The sequence below is a fragment of the Lipotes vexillifer genome, unplaced genomic scaffold, assembly GCF_000442215.2.
Source record: "Lipotes vexillifer unplaced genomic scaffold, Lipotes_vexillifer_v1.1 scaffold1094, whole genome shotgun sequence".
NCBI classification, from domain to species: Eukaryota; Metazoa; Chordata; class Mammalia; order Artiodactyla; family Lipotidae; genus Lipotes; species Lipotes vexillifer.
Window position 1 is genome coordinate 2,478,377 of NW_006792775.1, and position 17,707 is coordinate 2,496,083.

General features: G+C 58.3%; 1 protein-coding gene across 2 annotated transcripts in view; it reads right to left on the reverse strand.

Annotated features, from left to right (window-relative positions):
* OSBPL5 (oxysterol binding protein like 5) overlaps window positions 1-17,707 on the reverse strand; it is a 29,341-nt gene that overhangs the window by 8,605 nt on the left and 3,029 nt on the right. Inside the window, exons 3-13 of one of the 2 annotated variants that reach the window (XM_007465964.1) lie at window positions 13,147-13,227; window positions 12,775-12,876; window positions 11,463-11,666; window positions 10,058-10,142; window positions 7,898-8,069; window positions 7,311-7,503; window positions 5,213-5,397; window positions 4,540-4,621; window positions 3,842-3,940; window positions 3,313-3,409; window positions 2,242-2,340 (exon numbers count right to left, since the gene is read on the reverse strand). In XM_007465964.1, coding sequence (XP_007466026.1) covers window positions 2,242-2,340; window positions 3,313-3,409; window positions 3,842-3,940; window positions 4,540-4,621; window positions 5,213-5,397; window positions 7,311-7,503; window positions 7,898-8,069; window positions 10,058-10,142; window positions 11,463-11,666; window positions 12,775-12,876; window positions 13,147-13,227 — 1,399 coding nt within the window. The remainder of the gene's footprint in view (window positions 1-2,241; window positions 2,341-3,312; window positions 3,410-3,841; window positions 3,941-4,539; window positions 4,622-5,212; window positions 5,398-7,310; window positions 7,504-7,897; window positions 8,070-10,057; window positions 10,143-11,462; window positions 11,667-12,774; window positions 12,877-13,146; window positions 13,228-17,707) is intronic. The other variant, XM_007465963.1, reaches the window with a different exon arrangement.

Consider the following 17,707-nt stretch of genomic DNA (forward strand, 5'->3'; position numbering starts at 1 on the left):
GGGAAAGAGCCTTGAGGTTTTTTTTTTTTTAATTTTTGGTGTAATGATAGTCCCGTGGTTGTGGTTAAGGAGGGGAATCCTTATCTTTTAGTGACACTCTATGAAACGCAGAGATGACGTGATATCTGCGATCTACTCCAAATGAATGAGGTGGGAGGCGTGTGGGGATAAAGGAAACGATTGGTGCTCGCTGTGTTTTGGGTACGTTGTGTGTGTGTGTGGGGGGGGGGAAGTCACTGTCCTTTCACATGTGTTTGAAGTTTTCAATAATGAAAAGCTGAAGAAAAGGTAATGCTCTTTTAAATGCACTGATGAACAGACAGGCATGCCCGAAAATAAGGGCAATCTTCTGGGAGAAAAAACAAACAAGAAGGAGAGGGGGAGAAAGAGGAAAAAAAGCATCTGTCCTCCGAGCAGAGAGGACTTTGCTGACCTGAGCCCTTGGTGTCCAGTGGGGTGCAGGACAGAGGGGCTTGGGCCAGAGCGACACGGAAAGTGTGTTCCGAGACATTTCCATAAAACCGGGACTCTCACATCGCTATGCTCTCAGCAAAAGGAGAGTCAAGGGAGCAGTTGTATTGGGAAGGGTTCTAGGGGTTAAAAATATCCCCACCCCCTACATCGCTGGCCTTCAATTTGTAAGGTGAGTTTGGGACTCAAATGGAAACTTCCTGTGTGGCCCAGAAACAGCCTACTATACATGACAGCCTAGTATAGGGGAAAACCCCCAGCAGAATTAGAATCTCAAGGTCTTAATATATACAGTCATCCACTCAACAAATGTTTATCCAGAATCTCACTGCTGTGGGCAGTGGGGACACAGCTGCAAACTGGCTAGAATATCAGGATTCCTAGATAGAGAATAGAAAAGAATTGCGTTTATCATGTTTACAGATCTATGAGAAGAAATTGTGAACTTGATCAAGGAACAAGATACAAGTATAAAAGAACAGGCAGGTTTGAAGTGGAATCAAGTAGAGCTTCTGGGGGAAAAAAAATCCAAAACTTCGAAATTGAACTCAGTGGATGAGTTAAATATTAGGTTAATCGTAGTTAAAGGTAGATCTAAAGAACTTATCTAGAACGCAAAGATGTAAAAGATGTCAGATGCAGGGCACAGAGTGTCTGAAGTTCCAGAAAAAAATTGAGAAATTGGAGTGAGGCAGTATTAAAAAATAATGGCTTAAAAGCTCCCACACTTGATCAAAACCATGAAATCGCTGCTTAAAAAGTTCAAACGAACAAAAGCCCTTACAAATAGAAGAAATAAAGAAATCCAGAGCTGTCAAGCCACCGAAAGGCATGGAGGAATCTTAAATGCATATTGTTTAGTCAAAGACGCAGGTTTGAAAAAGCTACATACCCTGTGATTCCAACTCTATGACACTCCAAGAAAAGCAAAGCTATGGAGACAGTTAAAAGATCAGCAGTTACCAGGGGTTGAGGGGAGTGGGGAGGGATGAATAGGTGAATGCGTCTATTCACGTCTAACCATAAGAGATTTTTTAGGGTGGTGAAACTATCGTGATACTGTAACGGTAGAAACGTGCATTTGTCCAAATCCATATAATTATACGACACAAAGTGTGAACCCTAATGTAAACTATAGACTTAAGTTAATAATAATGTGTCAATATCAGCTAACCAACTGTAGCAAATGTAGCATACCAATGCAAGATGTTAACAGTAGGGGATCCGTGTGTGTGTGTGTGTGTGTGTGTGTCTGTGTGTGTGTCTGTGTGTGTTGGGATGGGGGGTATATGGAACTCTCTGCACTTTCTGCTAAAATTTTTGTAAACCTAAAACCACTGTAAAAAAGAAAGTCTGTTAATTAAAAAATAAAAAAGAAATCCTATAATTGAATCACTCTGCTGTATACCAGAAATTAACACAACACTGTAGAGGAAAAAAAAAGAAATCCAAACCCCGAATTACTACAGTGAAATTGCAGAAAACCAAGGACAAGAGAAGATCTTCAAAGCAGCTACAGAGAAAAGCAGAACATGTAACAAACAGGCCAACAGCTGATTGATCACCAACCACAATGGAAATTAGAAGGTGGTAACAAGCTTCCAAAGAGGACAGAAGGACAATCTGCCTGGAATTCCATACCCAGCTAAAAAGTCATGGAAGAGTGAGGGTCAAATAAGATACCTTCAAATAGACAAGAACCAGGGTGCTCTCCCTGAGGGAGCCGGCCTGGGCTCTGCCCTCCAGGGTGGGGGTGCCATGGCCTCTCACCTTTGCAGTGGGCGTAGGGCATGGTAAGGGTGTAATTCTCCACCCGGTTCAGGAAGGTGAGGGTGGCCTTGCCGTCCAGCAGAGCTGACAGTGAGTTCCCTGCAGAGACGGGGCAGTGGGACCAGTGAGATGAGACTGATCCTCGGGACCTGGGCCCCCACCTCCACCCCAAGTCACAGGACCTGAGCTCCCTTCCAACAGGTGGAAAGAGTCCCAGGCACCTCCAGCTGTGTGACTGTGGGTGGGTTGCTTAACCTCTCTGAGCCTCAGATTCTGTAAAGGCCCCGTCCAGGTCGTACAAGTCATTCATCCTGAGGAGTTACCTAAGTTGCCATGTGTTCATGTTTATTTCACTTACTAAAGCAGGGATTCTTAGGGTGGAGGCTTCGAACCTTTTCAAACTAGGGCCTCTGCTCTGATTTTAAACACCAGCGGAGAGTGGGTACGGCCCGCTCAGGGCTGAGAGTCACAGCCACAGTCAGTGACGGGAGCGCAGGGGTGGAAAAGGTGGGCCGAGCCTGTACGCCCTCTGCAGTCTGCTGGGCACACAGAGCACCTGCCCACCAGTGAGAACAATACAAAGGTCGACAGGACGGGAAAATGCAGACAGACCCACGGTGCCAGGCTCTCGAGGGGTGCTGCCCGATAGAATGTCGTGTGATGATGAAACTCTTCTATCCCATGCAGCACGTGGATACTTGCACTGCGGCCAGAGCAACTGCGGAGCTGCCTTTTAAGTTTTATTTCATCTGAATCAATTAAAGTAGCCACATGTGGCCAGTGGTGCTGAATTGGACAGCCAGCTCTAGATGGCACCTTCACATGGCTCCTTCCCGTAATCCTCCCAGCATCAGTGCAAACTCTATGGCTGAGGGATGAGAGGCCGGGGGGAGGGGGCTTTGGAGGGCTCTGCCTGACCCCAGGTTCTGAGCACTTTACCCCTCGTGGGCCCTGGCTAGGAGAGGCAGAGAGGGACACGAACATGGCCACCGTGGGAGGCCTTGGTGACCACCGAGTGCAGCAGGTCAGTCCTCCCCCCATTTCTTCGAGGCCCAGGGGAGCCCCCCTCACCGTAGAACCGGGACTTGGCTGTGATGCTGCCACTGATGCAGAAGCCGTCCTTTCGGTTGCTGACGTGGAAGGCGGACACGGGTGGGTGGTGGGACACCTGTGGGTGGAGAGGTGGCTCCTGTGACAGCCCCAGTAGCAGGCAGGCCCGGTCCCCCACCACATCCCTCCCAGTGCCAGGAGCAGGCGTGAGGGCAGTCCCCATCTCTCATCCCCAGCATCCAGCGAAGCCAGGCCTGAGTCCTGGGGCCCGGGGTGGGGGGAGCTGAATGCAATCCCCGCATCCCCCCAGGAAAATGGGATGCGCTGTCCCCCCTCCCTAAGGGAACACTTTCTGCTGTCACAGCCGAGATGGTGCCTGCGCCTCCTGGGAGAATCCCCGCTGGCAGCAGTGAGGTCAGAGCTCTTCCAGTAGTCGAACGAACGTGGAGCCACCCAGAAACGTGCCTGGGGGTCAGACTCCCCCTGCCCTCTGCCAGGGCCCCGCCCGCTGCAGAGCCCAGCAGCCAGCCCCGGGTGGCCGGGCCCTTGCCTGCTCAGCTATGTAGAAGGTGTGGCTGTGGTTCTGGGGGTGGAACCAGCAGCAGCGGAAGGTCTCCCCCAGAATGGGGTTGTAGGGCTTCTTGATCCCCTGCAGGCAGTGAACAAAGAGGCTTGTGTGAGAAGCTGGGGGTGGGGCACAGATGCCAGTTGGGACGGAGTGTGGACCGAGGGACAACAAGAGGGGCTGCCTGCTGCCCACAGCCCCGGGGAACCTGCAGGGAGGAGGTCTCTAGAAGGGATGTCTAGTTTCCCACCAGCATCTGGGAACAGCACCCCACTCCTGCTCTGGGGAGACTATGCTTTACCCTTGGTTTACACTCCGGGGGGATGGCCTACGAGGTGCCCTGTCCACGTCTTGGCTCTGAGGGGCACGTGAGACCCTAACCACATCAAGCTCTCCCCGGACCTCAGGGGAAGCCAGTGCACAGCCCACTCAAAGCCCCCTGTGGCTTCTAATGACCTTTCAAGTTAAAGCCCAAATTCTCCAGCCCTGCTATTTCAGTCACTTCCCTGGGTGGGAGGTCAGGGCTTGGTCCCCCATCTCTGGGGACCTGAGACCACTGTGGGGACGACCAGGATCCTTCAGGGTCACGCGAGGTAGGGGATGGCCTTGGGCTCTGGGTGAGGTTGGGTGCCAGGGCGCAGGGCTGGGCTGTAGCTGCGCCCTCCCCGGTCGGCGCTTCTCACCTTGGGCTTCTTGTAGAAGCCGGACAGGTACCACTGCAGCACGAGCTTGATCCGGCTGTAGGCGTCCTCCTCCAGTGCAGCCCTGCGATGGGGTGGGGGAATGCCCTCGCTCCAGATCGGGGGACCTGGGCCACCCTCTGCCCTTTCCCGGCGCCCTCTCTCCTTCCGTTTCAACCTCCATCCACTTGCTGAAAACCCAGGCCCCTCCCCAGCTGCCCAGCCCCCCAAAAGGAGGAGTTTCCCACTCCCCCCGCCACTCCAATCGGGTTTTCCACGGAACTGCAAAATGTCAGGGTGGCTCCAGTGCTGGGGCCGAGAGGGTGCCGCCTCCAGGAAGCCCCCGGGATGCTCTCGCCCTCACCCAGCTCCCTCTGCGGGGGATGCTGAGCCTGCAGCCCCCCTTCCAACCTCAGCCTTCTTCAGCTTGAGGGCACCAATGCCAGGGCTCAGGTGCACAGAAGGTGCTGGGCTCACCTGTGACGGTGGCCCTGACCGGACGTGGGGCTGCCCTGTCCTCCCTGTCCACCAGCTCCTCCCATGGCGGCCGGGCCCCTTGGAGGCAGAGGCTTCAGGGACAGTTTCCTGGGGAGCCTTAGGACGCGCTGTGGGGCAGGCAGGGGCTGAGGGAGCCCGGGGGGAGGGGGCTGTGTCTGGGCACCTCCCCGTCGCTCACCTGGAGAGCAGGTCGGCGTGGTAGTAGTAGTCGGAGAGCTTGTTGAGGAAGGAGCGGGGCTCCAGGACGAAGGTGGGCAGCACCACGCGGGACAGGTCCATGCCCGGCCGTAGCTGCTTAAGCAGGACCCACATCAGACTCTTGTGCTCGTCAGACACCGTCTCTACCTGCGATGCCTCGCCCAGCTGCCGGCAGAGGGACCGTGGTCAGGCTGCAGCCAGAGCCGGGCAGGGAGCCTGGAGGGGGTGGGATGGGGGCCGGGCCCCCACACCCAGTGGGCCTGTCCCAGCCCCACCGGAGCCCTGCATTTTCCAGCAGGCCCGAGGGGCAGCTGCTGGCCCAGGCCGGCTCCCATCTGCCTGGGCTCCTGGCCAGCCTGGGCCCTCCCTACGGTTGGTGCACATCCACCGTGGCTGCTGACGCCTGTGTGGACTTTGCATGATCGGTGCCGTGGTGGCGGGTGCCGTGTGCTCGAGGAGGCCTCCTCCCACGCCCAGCCCGTCTTGTCTTCATGGGGTGACAGCCGCTTCAGGCCTGCACCCCCTTCAGAAGGGCGTCTTCACTTGTCCAGGATCGCAAGGCTAGAGGGGGCCGCCCTGGACCCCTCCTCTCTTCCCTGAGACCGAGGCTCCGAACGCGTGCCACAGAGAGACTGAGCCCCGGAGCTTTGGGCTTTGTCTGGGCAGGGGGAGAGGGGGCAGTGTAGCGGGGTGGGGGGGCTCCATCTCCCAGGCCACACCAACCAGCAAACCCTCAGGTGGGCAGAATGATCTCAGAAAGGGTCATGCATCTGTCTAAAGACAGCTGGCTGGCGGGGCAGGTGCTCCCAGGCAGGGCTGTGCATCGGGGACCGTCCACTCTCGGGAAGTGCCACTGAGCCGCAGTTCCTGGGCCAACGCCAAGCCCCTCTCCCCTCCCCATGGACCCCCATCCCCACCCCCCCGGTCTATGGCTCCAGGGCCTCGGGCCTGGGGTGTGGCTTGACTTGGCTGTGGATCCCCATCCCCTGACCCCCCAGGGAGGCAGCAGAATGGGGTGCCAGCAGCCAGCCCTGCATCACGGCCCATCACCACCCTGCCGGGCCACCTTAGGCAGTCACTCTGCCTCTCTGTGTCTGCACAGCTGTGGCGGAGGCCTAGTGGCACTCGCTTGGACAGCTTGCCTGGGCACTGAGGGGAAGGGAAGCCCCCAGAGGCAGCGGTCATGTCTGACCCCCATGAGGCTGTGGCTCCCTGGCTTTGATGTCCAGGCCAGCTTTGGGGCGCGCATGGCAGCTGCCACAGCTGGGAGTCCCCTGCACCCCCATCCCACCCGCACTCTCTCTAACCCTCTGGCTTCTGCCCCTCGTCTCCACCAAAAGTGCCCCGGTGAAGGTCACCACCACCCCCGTGTCACCCTGTCTCTCCTCCAGCTCCCAGCACAGCTGCCCCTGAGACCACCCCTCCCCTCTCTGCCACGTCTCCCAGGGTTCCTCTTCGGAGCCCCGTCTGTGCTCAGCCTCCGAAGGCTGGGGTGCCTGGGCCCTGGGCCCCTTGGGCTGCCCACCCAAGCCCTATGTCCAGACGGCCCCCTGAGCCCCAGACCCTCCCGTGCAGCAGCGTCTCCCCTGCACATCCAAGCCTGGGACACAGCCGGGTCCCACCCCCAGCCTCCAGCTCTTTCTTCCAGAGCGCCCATCTCACGGGTGGCATCGCCATCAGGCTGGGTCCTGCCCGTCTGCCTCTGGATGCGCCCTGAACCACTTCTCCCTTCCCCACCCCGACCCGGGCGCCGTCAGCTTTGTCCAGACAACAGCTCCTCCTTAGCGGGTCCCAGGCTCCACCTCTGCCCCTTGACCTTCTGAAGATCTCACCTGGACCCCGGCAGGCCGCCACCTGAACCTGCCCTGTGGCCCTCCCAACACCCTCACCAGAGCCCCGCGGCCCTCCCGGCTCTCCCTGAGTCCTGCCATCCTGGCCTTCCCGTGCCCCTGGCCCTCTGGGTGTAGCAGACCCTGCGGGCTCTCCCCGAGGGGACGGCCAGGCGTTGCCTCCATCGCTTCAGGGATGCGGGGTGGGTGCTGGGCGGCGCCCGAGCTCCAGGCAGGGCGGGCTCTCACCTCCCCCAGGTCCTCCTGTTCCTGTACCACGTACGTGGTCCCTCTGTGCGCGGGGCGCCCCGGGGCCTCCAACTGCTCACTCCCGCTCTCGGCCTTCCGCCTGCGGTCCTGGGTCTCCTTATCTGAGTCCTCAGCATTCTCTCTCTCTGACTTGTCTGAGAAAGCGTCGTTCTCCAGGGAGGACCCGTTCAGTCTGGAAGGTGGACGGCGCCCGTGGGTTGCTGGTCACAGGTGAGGCCCTGGCACGCCCACCTCTGGGCACAACCCCTGGTACCCTCACCCGGGGCACCCCTCGCTGCCGGGCGCCTCAGCCCCATCCCTGTGCTGAAAAGCCTTGGTGATGGGCATTTGACACTATAAGCCCCAGTTCACAGGCGAACACCCTGAGGCTCGCCGGTCCACCTCGAGTGGAGGAGGCCTGCCTCCTGGCCTGGGGTTTGGGCAGCCAGACCTCAGCGGTGTTTGCCCCCCATCTTCTCCCCACGTACAAGGAGACCCCGTGCGGTGGTGCCAGGGAGAGCCTGGCCTAGGAGTCCCCAGCAGGCTCCCGGGAGGGGCTGGTCCCTGCCCGCCACGCCCCTGCTCACGGGAACAGGTCCTGGTCGTGGACGGCTGCCGAGGGGGGCAGCCCGCAGAGCGAGGAGGGTGATGCGTCTGGCGAGGACCCGGGCTCCCCGTCGCGGCCCTGCCTGCATGTGCTGAGTCGCAGGAGGCTGGAGCAGCGCAGTGCCAGCTCCAGGGCGTCCAACCAGCAGCGGCCTGGAGTGGGGGGGCGGGGGTCAGGGGCGATGAGCAGCCCCCAGCTGGGGAGGCACCCACTGCACACTGGGGAGCTTCCTGCCCCTCTGTCAGGGAGCCTGCCCGCCCCCATCCCTCCATTCCTCAACAAGGAGTCCCCCACCGGACCCCCCACTCCCAGCACACCGTCAGTCACCCACGTCACAGACAAGGGCTAAGGCCAGGATGGGTAAGTGACCCCCTCAAGGTCATACGCGTAGCAAGCTCAGGCCACTCTGCACACAGAGGCCCTGCGAGCTCCCACCTGTGGCGTCAGGGTGAGGGCCCTCCCTGATGGAAACTGGCCTCCACGGGTCGGGGCAGGAGGGGGTCTCTGCGCTGAGGGCTTTCCTGGCCTGGAGCACAGGGCAGGAGGGGGGCTGGCAGGCTGGGGAAGGGCTGCTGAGCCAAGGCCGCAGACAGGCAGCCCCTGGTGTTGGAACAGCTCCGGGAAGAGGGGAGGGCCAGGCGGGCGGGGAGGCAGGTGGCCAGAGCCAGCTGCCTCCAGCCCCCAGCCCTTATCCTCAGCCCCCTGCAGCCCTTCTGGTAGAGGCCACCCGCGGGCTGGACCTGGGATTGAAGGACCTTGAACTCGGTTCTTTCCTTCTCCAAGCTTCAAAGTGTCTCCGTCTTGGAGACAGTGAATTTCCTTCCCTAACTCTCTGTGGTGCAGCCCAGGGCCTGGCGTTGGGAGGGGCGCGCTGGGGATCGCGGAGGAGGGGCTTGCAGGGAGGGTGGCTCCTGGTTATCAGGAGGACACCCTGCGTCCTGCGGCGGGTTTCACTGCAGGCTTGGCTGGATACCAACCTTCCAACTTTCAGCCAGGGCTGAAAGGTCATGGTGGTGGAAGGTGGGGCGCTCACGGGAGCAGAACCCGCAGGCGAGAGCTGGGAAACCCACCCCTGCCGAGTGGGGCCTGGGGCCCTGACGTGCGTTTTCTGTGGTTGCCACAAGGGACTAGACATCCTGAATAGCACGCATCCTTCGAGCCCATTCCTCCTCCTCCTCCAGGAAGCCCACCCTGATACCCACAGGGGCTGTGGATGCTCTTCCTCCCTGACCATGGCCCCCCACCCCATCAGGGACTCAGCTCATGCTTCAGCCCAGTTGGCCTCGTCTGCTGGTTTGATGGTGTTCTCCCGCACTAGATTGCAGGCTCCATGGGAGCACTAGCTGCCCATCCCATCCCAGGGCCCACGAGGGGCCTGGCACCGAGTGGGGGGCTGGGGAAATGAGAGTGGCATTCAAGGGACTCAGGACGGCCCCCTGGAGCGTGGATGCAGCGTCTGGCCACCAGGGGGTGGCGTGGCACCTTAGGGACGGCCCCCTTCCCCCAGACTCCCAGCCGGGAGGGCCAGAGCCCAGTGGTCAGGCCAGGCTGCCTCGGGCAGGGCCTTGCCTGCCCTGGACCGCTGGTGGGGTGGGAGTCTTACACCAGATCCCTGGGAGGCGCCGGCCCTCAGGGCTCGGCGATGGGGCGGTGTGTGTGGGGTGGGGGGTGGGGGGGGCAGCCGCGTTTACTCGGAACAGCCACTAGAGGGCGCTCCGAACACGTGCGCTGATTTGGGAACCTGGCTCCGTCCCGGCTCCAGCACTTTCTCACCTGCAGTTCACCCAACCTGTCTCCGCATGTGTCAAACGTGGATGGTAACAGTAGCATCTGCTGATTCAGTGGTGCCTGGCACGTGGTTGGCACCCAGTAACTGTTATCTGGTTGCTTTTAAATAAGGTCATCAGATTTGCATAGCAACTGGGGAGACAGTGCTACTGTTCATCTTTTGCCCACGGGGAAGACTGAGGCTCCAGAGAGGGCGCTGGTGAATGGTGAGCTCGTCCACCAGGCTGCCTCCTTGGATGGCGGTGGAGGGGTCCGAACCGGGGTCCCATACAACCAGCCTAAATCCCACCAAGGGCGGGGGGTTCTTCAGGTGGGGTCACCGTGGAGACCAGCAGAGCAGGAAAGTACTCACCGTCTGACTCAGAGGCGGCCCTGAAGATCAGGTAGCTGCTGGGGAGGGGCTGTGTGATGGAGCCCACGCTCTCACCTTTGGGGCCCTGCAGAGGCAGAGACCTGGCGTCACCCGAGGGATGGGCCGGGGATGGGTGGAAACACAGGTCGTGCGGTCATGTGGACCCACACTCAGACACGCGTGGACGCTTCCGGGGCCTCAGGACCCCTAGGCAGGGTCAAGCACCTGACCATGCAGACATGGCAGGCAGCAAGAGAGGTGAACGGGTGGGGTGCTCTGTCTCCCTTCTTAGCTGGTGGTCCCACCCTTGGCTTTCCAGCTCTGAGCCCCCCACTTTAGGGTGGCCAGAATCAGCATGTGCAGATCCAGGACACCCAGTTAAATCTGAATCTCAGAAAAATTACATACATAGTATAAGTATACCCCATGAAATATTTGGGACATTTTTTTTTTTTTTTTTAGATTCCATATATATGTGTTAGCATACAGTATTTGTTTTTCTCTTTCTGACTTACTTCACTCTGTACGACAGTCTCTAGGTCCATCCACCTCACTACAAATAACTCAATTTCGTTTCTTTTTGGGACATACTTATCCTAAAAAAACTTTTTTTAAAAAAAGATTTATTTATTATTTATTTATTTTAATTTATTTTTGGTTGCGTCAGGTCTTAGTTGTGGCACGCAGGATCTTCATTGAGGCACGTGGGATCTTTCATTGCAGAGCGCGGGCTTCTCTCTAGTTGTGGCATACGGGTTTTCTCTTCTCTAGTTGTGGCGCACAGGCTCCAGGGCGCGTGGGCTCTGCAGTTTGCAGCATGGGGGCTCTCTAGTTGAGGCACGTGAGCTCAGTAATTGTGGCGCGCGGGCTTGGTTGCCCTGCGGCATGGGGGATCTTAGTTCCCCGACCAGGGATTGAACCCGCGTCCCCTGCATTGGAAGGCGGATTCTTTACCACTGGACCACCAGGAAAGTCCCTAAGAAAACTTTCTGATCTTCCTCTAAAATCCAAATTTAACTGGGCATTCAGGATTTCACTTGGCAACCTGACCCCCTTTGGTCCTGGGCTGGGCAGCCCCCGGGTTATGAGGGTGAGGTCTGGGTTCAGAGCAGCTGCCCTCACATGGCCGCGTTCCTCAGCCTCTGGACACGGCTTGAGGCGTGATCTCATCCCATGGGGCCCCAGGCCCTGAGCGCCCCCAACCTCCGGTGACCACATCTGATCCCCTGGCCACTGAGTGACTTAACCCTTGGAACTGTCAGCCCATTTCTGGACTCCGTGCCGCTGGGGCCCCAGGATGAGCCTCCTGACTGCCCATCTGTGCTGTCCTCCCACACAGCCACCTGCCCCCGGGGGCTCTCTCCTTGCCTGACCCTCCCGAGCCCCAGGGCTCGCACTGTGGTACCTTCACGGCCCAGACGGACTGGTCCAGTGGGTGGAACAGCTTGAAGCAGAAGCCGTCCTTCTTAGAGGGCCTCTCAATGAGCTCGCAGCAGTGCAGCAGGACCGTGCCCACCCACTGGCCCACCTTGGGCGTCTTGTAGATGAGCAGCACCCCTGGCTTCAGCACGCACCACAGTTTGGTCCAACTTTTCAGGGTCCCGCGGATCTGGGGGGAGGGGCGCTGCCGTCCATGCCTGCCCAGGACCCAGGGGCATCTGGACGGCTGGGGGAGGGGCAGATACACAGGGCTCTGGGCTCCGGGCAGAGTTCTCTTTTAGGATTTAACAGGAACTCTGAATGATGGTGAATCCAAAGGAAGATGCTGTCGCCAGATTTACTGGTGAAGTCCACAGAGCTCAAGTTCAAGGCCCTGCCAGGGCCCTGGGGGGGACTGGCAATCGGATGTGACTGTTGCAATTGTCAGCTTTGTGATTTTGAACCCTGTGATCATTTCTTTTCTCATCCTAAATATTCACTTTAGTACTTAATTTTTTATTCATAATTTTGTGGAGCAGAAAAAAGGAGCCACGCGGGCCCAGGGCTCTGTAGACGCCCAGGCTCCCTGGTCCCCTTGTCTCCTCTGCCCCTCGTGGCAGCCCCGGGATCCGGCAGCTTTTCCCCCTCTGTACGGAGGGGGAAACCGAAGCTTGGGAGCTGAGGGAATCTCTCGCTGCCTCAGTGAGGTCTGAACACAACCCCGGTCCTTTCTCCCAAAGTCCGAGTCTCACCTCCCTCCTGTATCCCAGCAGGGGGCTCTATGGGCACTCTGGGAGCCCCGCCAGCAGGTCAGGGCCCCCCACCTTAATTAGAAATAGGGTTTCTGCAGATGTGACCAAGTGAAGATGAGGCTGCACCGGAGCAGGGTGGGCGCTGGTCCAATGACCGTGTCCTTATAAGAGGAGGAAAGGACACAGACACAGGAGGAGGCCAGGTGGCCACAGAGGCAGAGGCTGGAGGGACGCGGCCACAAGTCCAGGGAGGCCTGGGGCCCTCAGAAGCCGGCAGAGGCAGGAAGAACCCTCCTTTAGAGCCTTGGGAAGGAGCCTGGCCCTGCCAGGACCTTGACGTTGGACTTTGGCCTCTGGACCTGGGAATCATCTTTGGTTGTCATAAGCCACCAGCTTGTGGTCATTTGTCAGGGCAGCCCCAGGACACATACAGTTTGCAGCAGCCAGCATGCCTAACCGTCTCCCGAGTGGCTGGTGACCCTGCACTGTCCCTGGGGGAGGCCTCCCGAGGGAGCCAGGCCAGTGCTGGAACACACACGTGCTCACCTTCAGGCTGTCGGCCATGATGACTACGCTGGGGTCCGTCAAGGCGCTGAGCAGCTGCTTGGTGGCACGTTTCTTCTCCTGGCGGTAGCTCTCCTTCTGTGCCTGGGCCCAGGGCACCCGCAGGTGGGTCAGGGGAGGAGGCCCTGGGCTGGCCCTCCCGGGGGGCCTTCTACTCGCAAGGGCCTCCACCGTCTAGCCAGGGGACGAAGAGCGGGGCAGGGAGAGGACAGGAAGAGGGGGTGTGGAGGTGGCCAGGGTGCAGTCTGTCCCCCTCCCTTTGGCAGGCTGGGGTGGAGGTGTGGCCTCACTGGCTGGGGTGCCCACTCATCCAACAAACGACACACCGTGCCCCTTCCCCAGGCCTGGGCCCACCTTGAGAGCTTCCTTCTTGGTGACCTTGGCTGTCAGGGACACACATTCCCTGTCGGACCCATTGCACAGCCTGTATTCCGCCTGCAAGAGAGACTCAAGTTGCTGGAGGGAGGGGAGGAAAGGACAGGTGTGCGGTGAGGGGTGGTGTCGGGGCGCAGGAAGCAGGAGGTGGGAGAAAGGCGTCCCTCCCCCTCCCTGCCCCGGCTGGGGGGGGCGGGTGGACAGGCCTCAGGAGGTGGGCACGTGAACACGAGCTGGGGTGGGTCACCGGGGGCATGTCTGCGGTGGACCCCCTCCCTGGGGGCCTGCACTGGGCACATGGCAATGACCCTCTCCGTGGTGCCCGGGAGGCGTCCATCTTAGCCACCACCTGGCGCCCAGCCTCTGGTCAGGGAGGGCGCACGTATGCAGTGGGGACCCCCATCCCTAGTGCCCTGACAGCAGCTCCTGGGGGGGGCAACGCCCAGGCCCCCTCTCGAGCCCCCGATGCTTGCAGGGAGGAGGTGCAGCCGGCCACGCCCACCGGGCAGCTGCATCCAGGGATCTGGGAGCAGATGGGGCCTCGGTCCTTTAACAGACGGGGAAACGGCAGCCGGGGTGGGGGAGTGGGGAGAAAAAGCCAGGACTAAAGGCTATGGGCCTGCTTCTGTGGAGCCTGCGAGCCCAGAATGGGGTTTACAGTTTTTTTTTTTTTTTTGGCCATGCTGCACGGCTTGCAGGATCTTAGTTCCCGGACCAGGGATTGAACCCATGCCCCCTGCAGTGGAAGCCCAGAGTCCTAACCACTGGACTGCCAGGGAAGTCCCAGGTTTTACATTTTTAAGGGGATGGGGAAAAAAATCAACGTAAGATGTGAAAATGATGAAATTCAGATTTCCGCGTCCACCAATCAGGTTATCGTGGCCACCGGATGCGCCCATTGTTGGCCTGCTGTCGTGGCGGCATTGGCGCTAACGGCCACGGCAAGTTCTTGCAACAGAGCTCGTGTGGCTGCCGAGCTTTAAACGTTCCCTTTCTGGTCCTTTGCAGAAATTTGCCTGCCCTGCTCGTCCTCTGGGCTGAGTGCCTCCACCCCGAGCCTCCAGGCAAGGAAGGGAGGCCCGGAGGACCAGAGGCCAACGGCCCTCAGCTCCCTCCCTGCGCGAGGTGAGCAGCTTGGCAACGCTCTCGACCGCTCCGCCGTTGCCAGGTCCTCTCAGGTCTTTACTGCCTTTGCTCACCTACTTCTCACGACCACCCAGGAGGCGGGCCCAGTTACTACCCCCATGCGATGGATGAGGAAACTGAGGCACAGAGAGGTGCAGTGTCCCCCGAGGCTGCAGAGCCAGGGGCAGGGCTGCGGCCGGAACTGTCCTGGGGACTGGCTGTCCCCACGGCACTACGTGCCAGGCATGGCCTCGGGTGCTGGGGTTAGAACAGAGGGACAGGCCGCCCCCAGGGAACAGGGGGTGAGAGAGGGGGTTGGAGAGCACGTGTGTGCACGGGAACCACCGCATCTTCAGTCATTCTTACTACCCATACCCTGCAGGTGAGGAGGCTGTGGCACAGAGAGGCTCAGAACCTGCCAGAGGTCACACAGCTCGGGAGGGGCCGAGCTGGGGCTGAACTCAGGCAGTCTCACTCTGAGTGCACTCTCTGAGACAAGTGAGGACATTCGGGATCCCAGGAAGACAGGGACATGGGACGAGGCGCCTGGGGGACTCTGCTCTATAAGCACCCTCTGTGTTGAAGCAGGAGTGGTGAGAAGGAGCTGAGTGACAGGCCTCTGGGGGCTGGGCTGACCCTCCAGCTCCCGGGGAGCTGGGATTCTTATGCCTGGTGCCCCCAGCTTCCTTAGCACATGCTGTTCCCCCAGCCTGAATGCTCTTCCCTGTTGCTGAGCAACCCCTGCTCCTTCCTCAGGCCCCGCTGAGCTGCTTACCCGGGAGGAAGATGGCTCTGCCCACCCTGCTGGCATCAGACCCTGATGACACCAGCCACCCCTGGCCGACTGAGCATCTCCTGCAATTACAGCCACACAGACGTTTCTGCTTACTGTCGAGAGCTCCGCTGGGCTTGGCTTCATCCCAGCATCCCCTTGGCACCAGCAGCTGGGAGCTCGGTGAGCATCTTGGATGAATGGATGAGTGAATGAATGAGTGAATGAACCCTCTGCCAATTCCCTGCCGCCCAGCTTTCCACCAGATGCGGCTGAAAGGAGCTTGTTGGGGGCAACAGAGGAAGAGAGAGGTGCTATTGGGGACAGCGGGGCTGGGGGGGTGGACAGGATGGGGCGTCTGTGCCCTGCGACCCTCTGCTCCTGGACCCCCCAAGGCCCACTGGGCTGGGTCACTGCAGACAGTGCCCCTACTCCTCCATCCTAGAGCCATGCTGGGGACCCCACCCAGGCCCACCAGACCCCCCTGCTCATTCCCGAGGGCCACTGAACCTCAAGGCACAGTGGGGCGATGATGCAGCACCCCCAGGAGTGAGACACGCTGCTCAGAACCATGAACGCGGGAGTCTGACCAAAAACTTAAAAATTCCTTTAAGGGCTTCCCTGGTGGCGCAGTGGTTGAGAGTTTGCCTGCCAATGCAGGGGACACGGGTTCGTGCCCTGGTCCGGGAAGATCCCACATGCCGCAGAGCGGCTGGGCCAGTGAGCCATGCCCGCTGGGCCTGCTCATCCGGAGCCCCGCAAGGGGAGAGGCCACAGCAGTGAGAGGCCCGCGTAACGCAAAAAAAAAAAAAAAAAAAATTCCTTTAAAAGAGTGACTTGGGGAGCTTCCCTGGGGGCGGGGGGAGAGTCCGCCTGCCGATGCAGGGGACGCGGGTTCGTGCCCCGGTCTGGGAAGATCCCACGTGCTGCGGAGGGCTGGGCCTGTGAGCCATGGCCGCTGAGCCTGCGTGTCCGGAGCCTGTGCTCCGCCACGGGAGAGGCCGCAGCAGTGAGAGGCCCGAGTACCGCAAAAAAACCCAAAAAAACAAAAAAACACCACAGTGAGACATCACTTCACACCTACTGGGTTTAGAAAAGAACAGAAACAAGTGTTGTTGAGGATGTGAGAAACGGGAATCCTTACGCTTTGCCAGTGGGGCTGTAAAGTAAAATGGGCAGCCACTGTGGAAAACAGTTCAGCACTTCCCCCAAAAGTCAACTATAGAATTTTCTAGAATTCCATCTTGCCACAGAGTTTCCGTGATGGCCCAGCAATTCCACTCTGAGATATAAAGCCAAAGAACTGAAAACAGGGACTCAGATACTTGTACACGCCATGTTCGTAGCAGCTCTGTTCCCAACAGCAGAAAAGTGGAAATGGCCCAAATGTCCTCCCACTGATGAGTGGACGAGCCGCCTGTGGTCCATCCATCCAGGGGCACTGACACCTGCCACAGCCTGGATGGGGCTCAGGGAGACAAGCCTGGCACAAAACCCCACACATCGCATGGCTCCGTTTATATGGAATGTCCAGAATAGGCAAATCCGTAGAGAGGGAAAGCACAGTGTTGGCTGCAGGGATGACTGCTAAGACGGTGTCTGTTTGGGGTCATGGAAACTAGACAGAGGTGATGGTTGCACAATATTGTGAATGCACTAAATGTCACTGAATTGTTCATCAAAAATGGTTAATTTTGTGTTATTTGAATTTTATCTCATGGAAAAACTATATAATATATATACACATATGTGTGTGTATATACATAAAGAACTGCTTGTATATTACATATCTGATATGTTACTATACGTGATATTATACTGTGTTATGCTATATTATATTGTATATGATATCTAATATTAATATATTAAATACTTTATATTTATCATTTATATATTAGAGTTTGTATCTTTCCCCAAGCTATGCCTTTTAGAACAGTCTCAAGTCGCTCTTAAGAGTCTGGGGGGCGGGCTTCCCTGGTGGCGCAGTGGTTAAGAATCCGCCTGCCAGTGCAGGGGACACAGGTTCGAGTCCTGGTCTGGGAAGATCCCACATGCCGCGGAGCAACTAAGCCCGTGCGCCACAACTACTGAGCCTGCGCTCTAGAGCCTGCATGCCACAACTACTGAAGCCCGCGCACCTAGAGCCCGTGCTCCACAAGAGAAGCCACCGCAATGAGAAGCCCGCGCACCGCAACAAAGAGGAGCCGCCGCTCGCCGCAACCAGAGAAAGCCCACTCTCAGCAACAAAGACCCAACGCAGCCAAAAATAAATAAATAAATACATTTAAAAGAATTGTTAAAAAAAAAAAAAAAAAGAACCTGGGGGTGTCCAGAGCTGTCCTTTCTTTCCTCCCTCAGCCTCTGACACGTTCTAGACTTTACTTGTTTTGTCTGGTGCCTGTCTTCCCTCTAGAACATAAGCTCCAGGAGAGAGGGACTTTGTTTTACCGACGACTCCATCCCCAGCACCTACAGCGGTGCGGGCCTTGCCCAGAGAGGATGCCCAGACATCATTTCTGAATGGGTGAAATCTGAAATTTGAACCGAGTGTTCCTGATAGCATTTGATGTGGTCTTATTGGGTTTAATGTTTTATTGGGCTGTAGAAGGAAGAGCCATGTTTTCATGAAATAAATCTGTGTCT